This window comes from Diuraphis noxia, unplaced genomic scaffold (genome assembly GCF_037042655.1).
Source record: "Diuraphis noxia isolate RWA-SAM2 unplaced genomic scaffold, SU_Dnox_SAM2 contig0001, whole genome shotgun sequence".
Lineage (NCBI taxonomy): Eukaryota > Metazoa > Arthropoda > Insecta > Hemiptera > Aphididae > Diuraphis > Diuraphis noxia.
Window position 1 is genome coordinate 17,226,243 of NW_028301711.1, and position 13,991 is coordinate 17,240,233.

Sequence of the window (13,991 nt, forward strand, 5' to 3'; positions counted from 1 at the left end):
TATTTAAGGCATCAACTTGTATATTTGAGATTTGAGAACCATATTATTTACAAACTAAAAATAAAAATAATAATTACTGTTATTTCATCATAGTATTTATGAGAATTTAATACTATGCGAATGATCAAATCATCAAATTTTACGTACGTACTTTTTAATTTTAGGTTTTTTAATCCTTCTACACACTATAATCACAGAATAAATGAAAAAAAAATGTAATTCTGTGCTATAATTTTATTACAACTTGTATTACGAGTTGAATATTATACATTATTGAATTACCTAAAATTATTACGTATTACATATTATATTGTTTGAGGTATAATGAATAGTTTCATTTCAAGATCTCTAAAAAATAAATACAACCTTAAATTATAATATAACATGTTTATTACAATAAATATACACATATACATAATAGTTAATACGATAAATTACTTGCTATTGACCTCTAAAGAGGGTCAGTTTGTTATACCACATTCGCAGTGATGGGTTTTCGTTCTGTATCTTTAAATTATAATTGATCTTAAGTTTAATATATGTACATGAAATAGACTTGATTAATAAAATTACATGATTAGATAAAGGAATGGTACTTTCCAGACTATGAGATTTTAAGGAATTAAATATATTAGAATTATAGAAATGCTGGAGAACTTGACACTGTAGAAATAATGTATTGACAGGTTTATTTTGATAACTAAATGATTTAAGAATTTTTTCTGTTTTCAGACATATAATAATAACATCATCGCTTGGATAGTTTAAACCACCTTTATTTCCGCCCCTATTCTTGATAGCAGTAAGAGAATTACAAAATAGTTCTTTATTACTGGAACATAAAGATTGAAGACACGTCTGACACTGAATGATTGAAGATAATTTGTAGACAACAAATCCTGCTATATAAATAATAATTTCTTTTGTGAAATTAGAAAAATTATCTGTTAACTTTTTCTTGGGTTTTTTTTTTTATTACTGTCAAACTGTTACATTCTGTCACCTCATTAATAGAATGTTCTATAGTAGTAGTAGGCATTTTAAATACGCGTTGGTTTTTATAATAGTATTGTCTGGTCCAACGAGTTGCGCATAAATCCTCATCATATAATGATATATTATTTGTTCGTCTAGCATTAAAAATATGACAGCAAGGTAATGTCAGAGCTATATAGAATTTACATTGACAATTGTGAATTGTAGCGAATGATAGCATTTCTGACTTGGCTTCAAATTGTTTCTTGACCGTCATAAATGAATAAGAAGTAAGTAACAGAAAATATTTACTGAGATCTGGATCTTTGCTTTGTATAATTGGTAATTTTTGAACCATTTTTACAGCAGTCCTATCACGTTCCAGTCTTAAGCACTTCAATAAAATAAAGAGTTTATCAACAAAATCATCAATAGTTGAAAAAACTGGAATCACACTCTTCAATTTTCCATTAAAGGACTCTAAACGGTTGTTAGTGTTATTTAACAAATTTCCACTATGGAATGTAAGTCCAGTCACCCATTTTCGCCTAATATGGTTCCAATTCTTTAAAAAGTATTCGAAGACTGATTTTGGGGCCTTAGATTGCAAGTGTTGAAATAAAGAATTATAATCATCCTCACATTGAGCATAACACATTTTTTCAAAAATCTGTTTTAATTGGTCTCTTTGATCAGGCGTTATATTTTGTTTTTTGCACGTTATTTCACGGTTAAATGTCCTCAACACATGAAAAAGACATATACCTAAGCTAACATTAGGAAATGTTTCTTTAATTACTTGTCTCTCGGTCATATCTTTATCGGTCATAAAAAATTTAGTATCTTCACTTCTGCCATTAAATTTTTTAAATGTTTCAAAAAACCATTATAATGTTTCCTTCTCTTCATTTGTCATCAATCCTAAAGCTGCAACTTCGCTTTCTCCATTTCCGTCTTCAACCATCAATACATACAATGGTATTCTTAGGTTATTCAATTTGTATGTAGCATCAGCAAATACAACCTGTAATTATAATATAAATGTATATAATATGCTTTATAAACATTAATTGCTAAAAACTGCAGACGCTGTATAATATAAAGATGTGAATAAATAATTTTTACCTCTGGAAAAGCTTCAAATATGTTATGCATTATTGAATCCTGGATAAACAATCCAATTAAATTATTTCCACTATCAACAGAAATGTCTACAGTACAGTTATGTTTATTTCGTACCTGTTGGACGATTTCATCTAAACTGCTGTCACTGTTTGTTTTTCCTGAATAATTGTTTTGATTAAACATAATAATAATCAAACATGGGTAGATTATAAACTAATAATTGTTTGTTTTTTACCTGTAGTATATATATTAGAAAGATCCTTCAGTGTTATAATTTTACCAGTCTTTAGTTGCATTGTGTGTTGAATTAATTTTTTGTTTGCTCTTAATTCCATTAACTCAAGAACTTCAGTTTTATTTTGTGGGTTAATCTTTCGTTGGTTTGGAAGATGATTGAATAATGTTTCAGATAATATGTGGTTATGGTTGTTATCCATTCGACTAATTTCTAATGCATTTCCTTCACTGTTTATTATTAAATAAATAAAAGCTTGACAACCTTGGCGCATAGTTCTGAATTAAGTTTAGGGTAGATATATAAATAAAATAAATATAATATATACTTAGTATATTATACTATCTATAATACTTTAAATACTTACGAGGTATTTCGTTGATCTTGGCAAATCTTTTTTTTTTTTATGGACCCCTCCATGAATACACATAAGTTTAACATAATAGTATTTTAAATCTTCAGACGTATTTGCCAATCTTGGGTACCTGTGTTTTTGAGATGAAATAGTCTTGCAGTCTTTAATGCAATAGTCAACAAAGTTTGATGTCTTGAAATTATTTAAGGCTTTTTCAAATTCTGCATAACTTTCAAATGTGTCACCTATGCGCATCTTGATAACTTTAGTTATTTTAATTTAACACTAATTTTTAATTTATTATACAAATAGCTTTGTTAATGCTGTCACTGTTAAAACTGTCACTGTTAAATTCAAAAATATGAAGAAAAACCAGAAAACAAACAGCCTGACTATTTTTAAATAAATAATATACCCTTACATTTGTATTATAGACTAGGAGAAGCAAGGTATATAATTACAGTATTTTATCAAGAGGTAGGTAATAAATTGCAATTGTAAAAACAGTTCACTGAAACCGGTATTTTAATGTATTTGAATTATATTATATAAAAAAATTCAAATTTACGCGGGATTGATAACACCTAACCTACCTGATAACAGAGATAACATCGCGGCGAAAATATCCCCGCGCATGCGCAAAACAGTGTCCGGGTACGTATTACGCTATGTCCTAATTGAATCCGGGCAATGCGGTGCGTGCGTTGCGTGCGGTGCGGAGAAAAAACAAACCAGGTATGATAAGTACGGATGTCCTAATACGACCGCAAAAGTATGCGGTGCGGTAAAACTACCCGCACCGCACCGCACGCAATATTTGATAATCAAACAAGTTTGATTTTATCTGTTGCGGTGACGGCGGGCAAGATATCTACAATATACCAACTTGCATTTGAATGTACACTGCACACTGTAGTTATACACTGCACATCGCAAGTCATGGAGAGTCTTATTTCAGAAGTTCAAAAAAGGCGTATTTTATGGGATAAGTTCCATAAGCAATTTAAAGATAGAATCAAAGTTGATCGAGAGTGGGAAGCTGTAGGGAAAGAATTATGTATGCCAAGTAAGTAAAAAAATATGTTTTATTATAAATTTACGGCGTGTACTGTCTAGTACTTTAGTCATTTTAAATATCATAGTTAATTGAAGTGAATATATTTCTAATATTTTCTGCAAATCGAGATGATCTATTATTGGCTTTATTTCTTCGCACCATTAGTAATGTATTCGGTTGTTCTTCATTCAAACTTGTTTGTCTCGCAGTATCTTTTTCGCGGTCTATTATAATATTATGTAAAATGCATATTGCTTTCACTATATGATCAGCGTTTTCCACTTTGGTTTCTATACTTTTTTGCAAAATCCTAAATTTTGCAGATGCAATACCGAAGGCACATTCAATTGTCATTCGAGCCCGCGACAATCTATAATTGTAATATTCTTTATTTACGTCGTCCAATTGCTTGCGTGGATAAGGTCGCATTAAATAACTTCGTAGAGGAAAAGCTTCATCTCCTACGAAAACAAATGGTGCCACATTATTTGAATTTGGTAAACATCTTGGTTTAGGTAACTTTAATGAATTATTGTCTATTCGAATATGTACATTAGAATTGGAAAATACGCCACCATCACTGTCTTTTCCATAAGCACCTATGTCAACCATAATAAACTTATAATTCGCATCAGCTATGGCCATTAAAACTATGGAAAAAAATTGTTTATAATTATAAAACATGCTTCCAGAATTTTTTGGACACTTTAACCGTATGTGCTTTCCATCAATGCTCCCAACACAATGGGGAAAGTTCCATTTGTCGTAAAAATCTTGAGCGATGTTTTCAAAATCATTTATACTTGGAGTAGGCATATGTATTTCCTGGGAACATTTCCAAATAGCTCGACATACTTCAATTACAATTGATGAAACAGTTGTCTTGGAAATTCTAAACGAAAACGCAATTTGTCTAAAAGCAGTACCAGTAGCTAAGTACCTGAAAAAAATTAAAACGCCATTAATATTTTATTATTTTTAGTTTGATCATAAAAAAGATCAATAGTTAGTAAATACTATTTATACTACTTATAATAATTTTCAGTCGCATATACTACTGTGATAGTTAAAACTTAAAATTAAAATTTAATATTAAATTTAAATGTGTATAAAATATTATAGCATAGCAGGTAATATAAATGCAATGAATTACTATCTACTATCTAGACTTATCTTTATTACTGTAGTGTTAACATCAGATCGAGTAATATTAGTAATATTTATGTGATTCGCCACATTACGTCTTATGATACGATAAATAGTAAGGACAATAATAATTTATAAACGCATTGGCGCTGGCTTTTTTTCTTTCGCTCTAATGACGGGATAACATATTTATTTTATGCTAAAAATAATAAAAAATTTTAAAAAAAGTGGTAAACATTTTTTTTTTTTTAATTTTTAGAAGAAGAAGCTAAAAAAAAATGGAGAAATTTGAGAGATCAATTTCTGAAAGAAATAAAAAAAATACCAAAAGGTGCATCTGGTAGTGGTCAGGAGTTTGCAGCACATTATAATGGAAGATGGTCATATTTCCAATTATTGCTTTTTTTGAGAGACTCTGTACAATCTAGAACTACAAGTGGTAATATTTCGGAGAGCGATGAATTAAATGACGATTTAATTCATAATGATGAGGTTGAGTTTGATACAGACGATCAGAATATTTCAAATATTTGCGTTGATGAAAATATAAGTTCTTTAACTCCAAATCGTCCAACAAAAAAAATCGATCAGAATATTTCAAATATTTGCGTTGATGAAAATATAAGTTCTTTAACTCCAAATCGTCCAACAAAAAAAAAACAAAAAATTGACACAAAATCTTCATTTGAAAATGAACTATTAAAGTTGGAAGCTAAAAAAGTTGCTGCTATATTAGAACCACAAGCCCCTGAAGATGAAGATCTATTATTTTTTAAATCATTGATTCCGTACATGAAACAGTTACATCCACTGCAAAAATTAAGATTTAGGAGTACAATACAAGACACATTATTACGAGAAATATCCTCACAACAATTTTCTAATGATCAAAATATGACAAATTACTATACAAATCCACCATCTTCATCGTCTACGTCTGATTCAAATAATTCAAACAATATTAATTATTTTTAAATTATAAAATAAATGTAAGGACTAAGTATTAATATATTACTATTATTTATAATATAACTTTAAAATTAAAACAATTGTACAAAAATAATTCAATCATTATAAGCAATTATATCTACTTATTTAAAATTAAAATAATTACCTTAATGTTACGAGTAATCTTTCCTCCACTGAAATTGGTTTCTTAAAATTAGTTGTACTGTGTGAACACTCTATTTCAATTAAATTTAGAATGTAGTCGAACGTTTGTGGTATCATTCTAGTGTACGATCTAAATAACGTTTCGTCTTCACGTAATTTTGGATAAAGATGATAAAATTCACCAAAAATAAAACGATCTTTATAAACAGTATTGACATTATTTCTTTTATTTAGTTTTTTTAAACGTATATATTTTAACCACAAGTTTTCGGAAAGTAATAACTTTCGTTGTGTATCCGTTAGTGGCATATTTACAACTGTCAAAGAAATAAAAGTTTACCCGCCTATCGTAGCGATAAAGTAGTATTTAATTTTGCCACATTAAAAATTACACGCAGCGGTTTGCGGTGCGGGCGATAGACGCAACGCACGCACCGCATTGCCCGGATTCAATTAGGACATAGCGTTAGATACCCGGTGACCGGGTCTCTAGCCACAGCGTAATATTATTAGTAATAGTAAGTAAAAATACAATGTTAATGTTCATCTTTAAATCTTTAATAATAAAATTATAATAAGTAATGTTATACAAATTAAGAAAATTATTAAGCTAGATGCATATTATAAAGTATAATATAATATAATTTTTTGTTTAATGTATAAAGAGCTATTTTATCCTTACTTTGAATCAAATATTGTATAGTATTATTACTGCTTAGTAAAATAAAATAGAGCCTACAGGGAAAAGACCTTTAGGAAGACCCAGGTTGAGGTGGGAAGACTGTGTAAAGAAGGACATAAAATCGATAGGACCAGGAATCAGATGGAGAGAAGTTGCAGAGGACAGGGACAGATGGCAAGATTTGTTTATAGCGGCATGGTCTTAAAGGCCGAAGCCAATAGAGAAGAAGAAGAAGAAGTAAAATAAAATATTCAAATTAATTCTATTTGTCAGAACCTGAACAAGTTTTATCCAGAACGATTAATTCAAATATTGATTTTCCTGAGCTACCACTGGAACCAGAATTAGCAATATTACTGGAAAATGATTTTGAGGGTATTGAAGATTTGGTTTATACAGAACCTAACCTAACCTAACGGATAAGTCCAATAAAAAAAAGTGGTCTCGGGCTGTTCGAAAAGAAAGAACACTCAATTTACACAGAGGGCTACCTTATGTAAATTCAAGTGGTAATGAATTGACTGGAAGGCAAATGCAACTTTTAAAATCTTGTAGAAAAAAGTGCATTGAGATTCTTACTGATGACATAAGAATTTCTATATTTAATGAATACTGGAGTTTAGGGGATCATGGAAAAAGAGTTAATTTTATATCTTGCTTAATTAATTCTGCTGATAAAAAAACTTCTCGTGTTAGGTGTATTAATAGCAATAAAACCAGAGACTTAACATTAAATTATTTTTTTGAAATAAATTTATTTTTAATTTATATTCTATTTTGTTTTGTTTGATTTTACTAAACAGGTTATAAGTTTATTTTTATTTTATATTCAATTTTGTTTTATTGTATTGAAAAGTAATTAGCTGTTAAAAATTTATTTTATTTTGTCAAACAGCATATGTTGTTATATTATTAATTAAAAATATTATTTTTTGTTGTTTTACTTTATTGAACAGGTTAATAATAATTAATAAAGTTATCATTTTAAATGCATACCTTGTTGAAACTTAATGATACATATAGCGTAAGTCATAATAAATAAAAATCTAAATATCTTAAGTCACTTAAAAACAATGAAAAATTGATTTTAAAGTTCTACCTAATAGTTAATACGAAAGTTAGTACATTGAATACTAAATTAAACTGATAATCAGCCCAGACATTATTGTCAATGATTTTGAATGATTTTCCAATGTTTTTTGTTATCTTCCTGAAAACTAGTTGTTTTTGACTTAAGACATTTATACCATTCACCAAAGATTTTATACTATACCTAATTTTTGAAAAAAGAAATAAATGAATGCACAAATTTCACTGTAGTCTTATATTGTTATTTTAAATATATTTTTATTAAAACTTGTGAATACTATAGGAATATTATTTTTCATACAATTATCCAAGATAATATATTTAGTTAGAATTTACTAATTTAACTATTTAAGAGACAAAAACGTTTAGGTATGAATTAAGGTCCCCCCACACAGTGGCAGTTATAAGGGTGCGGGGGCGAAAGGTGGACCGCCCCCCCCCTTGGGATTTTTTTTATATACTTTATTTGTATATACTATACTATATATACAGGGTGATCCATTTAAGTGGGTACACTAATTATCTCGAAAAGTATTAACTTTTTTTGAATTTTTTTTTTTTTAAACTTCTAGGTTTATGTTTTTCTAAAACCGTATAATATTTTAATTTTTTTCACCCTTATATTTATTAGTGAAACCACTATCAACTTTTGATTTTCAAATGGTAACATATAATAAAAATATCATGAATTAATAATCCCATTTTTATTGTGAATTTACGCGTTAACATTTTTATTTTTCAATGATTCGTTTGCGAGATACAGCTCCTCAAAGTATTGGTGGTTGAAAGTCGGTACCGCTGGAAAATTTTAATTTGTAAAGCCCAGAAGCTATAACTGATAAATTCGATACCGTTCGAACTAACTACCTAAGGTACCTAACATTAAACATATTGATAATTGTTGTGCTTTGAACCTCATTAATTGAATGTCGAGCTATTAGTGCTATTACACCTTTATGCTAATTTAACCATTAAAGCTACGTTTTGTTGACCTTGACTGTCGCACCAAATCCCCTCCATAATCAATATTACCATAGAACAATAATAATCGTATTACAATTTACAATTACCGATATTTGGCGATACCTTTATCATTATTTATAATTATCTATGATGACCAAGGTGTATTGATAAGGTGTCGTCACTCTGGACCCCTATACGTATACACTCTTGATTGAAAATATTACCACAGTTCTATAGTCACCAGAGCGCGCTTCCTGTCCTATGAAGGCCTATGTATTCATACTTTTAACCCGTCAGTGGTCGCGATGATTTTTATAACACCGTTAGTCGCGTGTGAGCGCAGCGCTCTTTATACCTGTTTTGTCAATTTTGCATACGATTTTCATTAGAATAAGTTTAAGATCTTAAATTCAAGTTTGTGGTAGTCGGGGAAACAAAAATAATGCATTAACATTTTACTTTTATTTCTTATAATGATTAAAAATAATAATATATTTAGAAATTAAAAATCAAATACATATCATCTTTTCAATACAACTTTTTATAATAACAATTTAAAATTAAAAAATTATAAACATAAATAATACTTTGTTATACCTTATACACAATTTTAAAAATAGTAATGATAAATGTAGTAAATTTCGTAAGAATTATTAATGATTGTAACATTATGTATATGAAAAAAAAAAAAATGGAAACAATTATTAAAAAAATAAGCATTTATTTCCTAACGTTATTCACTATCAGACTCGATTTCATTATTCTTACCACAAGACGTGCATGTTGCTACTGTATGTTCCTTACAAATAGGAACATTACACATTTCACAACGTACCTGAAAATCATTGTAAATATAATTTAGAATAATACAAAAATGTTTACATTTAGTAAATAATAAAACAAATTACCATAGTTTTACGATTTTTTCTTTTCGGACAAAATCTACATTTTGGGCGATCACTAGATTCAGGAGTCGGTGCTACCGTGGGTTTTTCTACCTGATCAGTCAGTTTCATAATAGTCTGTCTAAGAGGAATTGATAATTTTTTATTTTGTAAACGTTGAATCATAAAATGTTTAGTCAATTCTTTTCCTAAGGTTTTCAAGTACAACCGTCGGCTTATAGTTTGGTTGGTATTGTCTCGGAAAATGATTTGACTATTGATTCCCGCGATGTTCATAAGGGCAAAAAATATCGTAAGTGGCCATCTGCAACTGATCCTTGCTACAGAGTACTCCCCCTTGAGCTCGTCAACCACATCAACGCCACCTTTTGTGGAATTATAGTATGTAATTACTTCTGGCTTCTTCTGGTCTCCGGATTCAGAATCTATAATTCCATGTTCATGCATAGTGGATATCATAAGGACATTTTTGTTTTTTTTTGGGACGTATGAAGTAAGTAATATATCTTTTCCGTAGCCAAAAATGGTTGAGTTTACAGTCCTTTTTTTTGTATCCAAAAAACAAGTTGGTATTTCTCTTTTGTTTTTTCGTAGAGTCCCAACTACAGTAAGCTTATGAGTTTTCAACAACTTAGTCGCCAGTGGTATGGAGTTATACCAATTATCCATTGTGACGTTTCGTCCCGTTTTCGATATCGGTGAAATCAGCCTTTTCACAACACTTGATGGGCTGTTTTCAAACTTGAAAGGGCCATCTGGTTGCGTCCCGACATATACCTCCATATTACAAGTGTAAAACGTTTTTGAGTCGACTAGCGCTTGGATTTTTATCCCATACTTGTTCGGTTTATTGGGGATATATTGTCTGAAATTGCATCTCCCTCTAAATCCTTCTAGCATTTCGTCTATCGTAGCATTTTCACCTATAGTATAGCAGTCCTGACACCGTTTTACAAAATCATCGAATACGGATCGAATTGCAGCTAGCTTGTCTATCGATAACCTTTCTTTTCTCGTGCGAAAATCATCAAACCTAAGCGCACGTAATAACAAGTAAAAACGTTTTTCAGGCATAACTGCACGAAAGTATTCTGGAGCAAAGCCATCATTTGACCATAAGTCTTTTAGATTCAAATGATTACTTCGAAGATAACCTGCTAGGTATAAGAGACCAAAGAGCGCTTTTATTTCAATAATATTAGTGTCGAGTACGTCTTTTTCTCTCTGATAATTGATTCTGATTTTAGCTAAATAGATATTTGTACAATTTACAATTTCTTCTATAACCGTATCGGGAAAAAACAAACTCCAACAATCAACTATAGACTTGGCGTCTTTCGCATACCGCTTTACCCCAGGCAAATGTAAAATTATATTATGTGAGCGAGTACGTACATTCAAAGGTGGGCCGTCAATATTCCACTTCGTAATATTATCCTTACCTAAATAATAGGTGGGTTGAGAAGTTTTATCCGACAAAGGGCTTCTAGAACGAGATCTACGAGATGTACTTGGTCTATTACGCGTATTCAATGTTTTATTTGCGATAAATTCTGTATCAGAAAAATCAGACTCACTTTCACATTGTTCTTGTATATCAGGCTGAACAAAATCAGGATCATCGGCCGAATCATCTGTATCATATAAACAATCTAAATTTTCTGATTCTTCAACCCATGAAGTGATATTTTGTGTCACTTTATCCATTTTTATATAAAAATACGAAACAATAAAATTACGAAACAAACCTCGATATAACAAAATAAAATAAATACGGCATTAGTCGCGTGTGAGCGCTGCGCTCAGTTATTCGTGACTAATGACTTTGAACTTCAACACAAAGCAGAAATATTGATAAATTCATAACATCTAATTTTTTCTATATTTGTACATATGTCGATAAGAGGTATTTATAGTTTCACACGAAATACGCCAGAAACAAGCCAGTGATATGACCAAACTCGTTTAAATGTGAGCGTGGCGCTCACATCGCGACCACTGACGGGTTAAATGCAAAATGTCTTAAAAATTACGAATTATAATGCTATTTTTTTTTAAATTGAAGTTTAGTATTTACTAAAACAATGAATCATAATAAGTTTTTTTTTATTGAGTTGGCATAATAAATTGGAGCCTGTAATTATACATTAAATTTGCATTTTAATCATTTGCAATATTTTTTATCGAGTAGACATCAGTAGTAAGTGGGGCACTTGAGGACACTTTTGCTAAAATTATCAGTAAAAGATCACAAGATTGATTTTCATCAGAAAATCATCACAAAATGAAATAAATCATAAAAAGATCAGTAAAATAACTTTTTTCATAAAAAGATCAGTAAACTGTAATTAAACATAAAAAGATCAGTAAACTGTAATAAATCATAAAAAGATCAGTAAACTGTGATTAAACATAAAAAGATCAGTACACTGTAATTAAACATAAAAAGATCAGTACACTGTAATTAAACATAAAAAGATCAGTAAAATAACTTTATTCATAAAAGATCACAAAATGAAATAAAATCCTCAAATGCAAAATCTTTCAAAAGAAATTGAATATCTTATTTAAAAAAAAAAAAAAAAAAAAATTATAATAAACAATGGAATCTATAAATTCTATAAGAATATTAGAAAATATGAAAGTCTCTGAGCTTAAGTCAATAGCAAAAGAGAATAAACTTAGGGGATATAGTACCCTTAAAAAAATTGATCTTATATCAAAAATTAGGAAAGGTCATACAATTCGTGATTTAAAAATCTCTGAGCTTAAGTCATTAGCAAGAGATTATGATATAAGATCAATTTACAAACTTAATAAAGAAAATTTAATAACAAGTATCATAAATAAAAGAAAGCAACAACCTTTTCGTAAATTTAAAGGAGATATTTTCAAGACTGATAATAGTTCATTAAACAATAATCCGTTTCAGAAGTTAGAAAAAACTTTTTTCACCGAAGAAAATTATTTTAATAGTTCATTAGAAAAAACACCAGAGGTTTTTGAGTTGATAGATGTAATTCAATTGAATAAACAAGTGCAAAAGAAATTTAAGATTCATGAAGCTGAATATAAAATTTGTTTTAGAGAAACTTTAATAAAAGATCTTAAACTAAGTAATACAAAATACGAAATTGATTATACACATAAAGCTCTAGAGGAGATGTTAAACCTTGTCCAAAAAAATTCAAATTACGAAAAAGGTGATCAAATAAATATTATAGTAATGAATCCAAATTTAAATAATACTATATCTACTGGAATGAAATCTGACAATTTTTTATTAAACTTAAAAAAAATAATTGGTAACATATTAACTTCAGCTGAAACAATTGATATTACAGAAACTACTTTTCAAGTTCAATTAGTAAAAATACCAAGAGGTTCAAATCGAACTAAAATAATAAATTTATCAGAAAATATAAAAACGAAAAATAGTATTATTCAGATTAAGAACAATGATAATTTATGTTGTCCCAGAGCTATTGTTGTTGCATTATCTACTCAAACAAATAATATTTTAGGACATGAATTAAAACCCAATGATATTATATACTTGAGAAAAGGTAGAAAAATTCAAAAAGATTTAGCATTAGAATTATGTAATATGTTAACAGAATACAACGAAGAAGGTTTTACATTGAATGATATTAAGAATGTGGAACTTGCACTAGATATACAAATAAATGTTATTTGTGCTGAAAATTTAAATACTTTAATTTATAAGGGCGATGATAAAAAAAATAAAATTTATTTGTATAAAAATGGTAATCATTTTGATGTTATTACATCAGCTAAAGGATTCTACGGATCGTCTTATTATTGTGAAAAGTGTGATAAACCATATAAAAATAAAGATAAACATAAATGTGTTAAAGAATACAATGTATGTAAATTATGTACAGATTTTGGTACGAGATTTGAACATTTATGTAGTACGAAAAATAGAATATATTGTGAAAAATGTAATAGATATTGTTTTAATCAAGAATGTTTAGATAATCATAATAATATATGTGAATATGTTTACAAATGTATTGAATGTAATAAAATAGAATTAAGAAATAAGGAACATTTATGTGGATATAGTGAATGTAGAAATTGTAAACAAGAAGTGAAAATAAATGAACACCAATGTTATATGCAACCTAGAATATCAAAAGGAGGTAAATGTATTGATCGTGATGATTGTTATAAATGTTATAAAGGTAGTAAAAAATATCAAGATTGTACTTACACAGAAAAATATATGTTTTTTGATTATGAAGCTCAACAAGAAACAGGAACTCATATCGCAAATAAAATAATTGCACATGATTTTGATGGAAATAAAATTATGTTTGATA

The 13,991-nt window shown here is 28.9% G+C and overlaps 2 protein-coding genes and 1 pseudogene across 2 annotated transcripts in view; 1 reads left to right on the forward strand and 2 right to left on the reverse strand.

Moving 5' to 3' along the window:
- The window catches only part of LOC149060012 (uncharacterized), a 149,476-nt gene that overhangs the window by 129,498 nt on the left and 5,987 nt on the right, over nt 1-13,991 (reverse strand). The window lies entirely within an intron of this gene.
- Nucleotides 941-2,945, reverse strand: LOC107171171 (uncharacterized; annotated as a pseudogene).
- On the forward strand, nt 4,850-5,961 carry LOC149060018 (uncharacterized). Its single transcript, XM_089218189.1, has 2 exons — nt 4,850-4,877; nt 5,153-5,961. Exons 1-2 carry the CDS (start codon nt 4,850-4,852, stop codon nt 5,866-5,868), a joined length of 744 nt encoding a protein of 247 aa, XP_089074315.1. The 3' UTR covers nt 5,869-5,961.

Bases quoted from the DNA above. Each gene is read 5' to 3' on its own strand.
- LOC149060018 (XM_089218189.1), top strand. From the start codon at position 4,850: ATGTGTATAAAATATTATAGCATAGCAG. The intron at 4,878-5,152 runs GTAATATAAATG...TTTAATTTTTAG, and splicing joins AAAATATTATAGCATAGCAG to AAGAAGAAGCTAAAAAAAAA.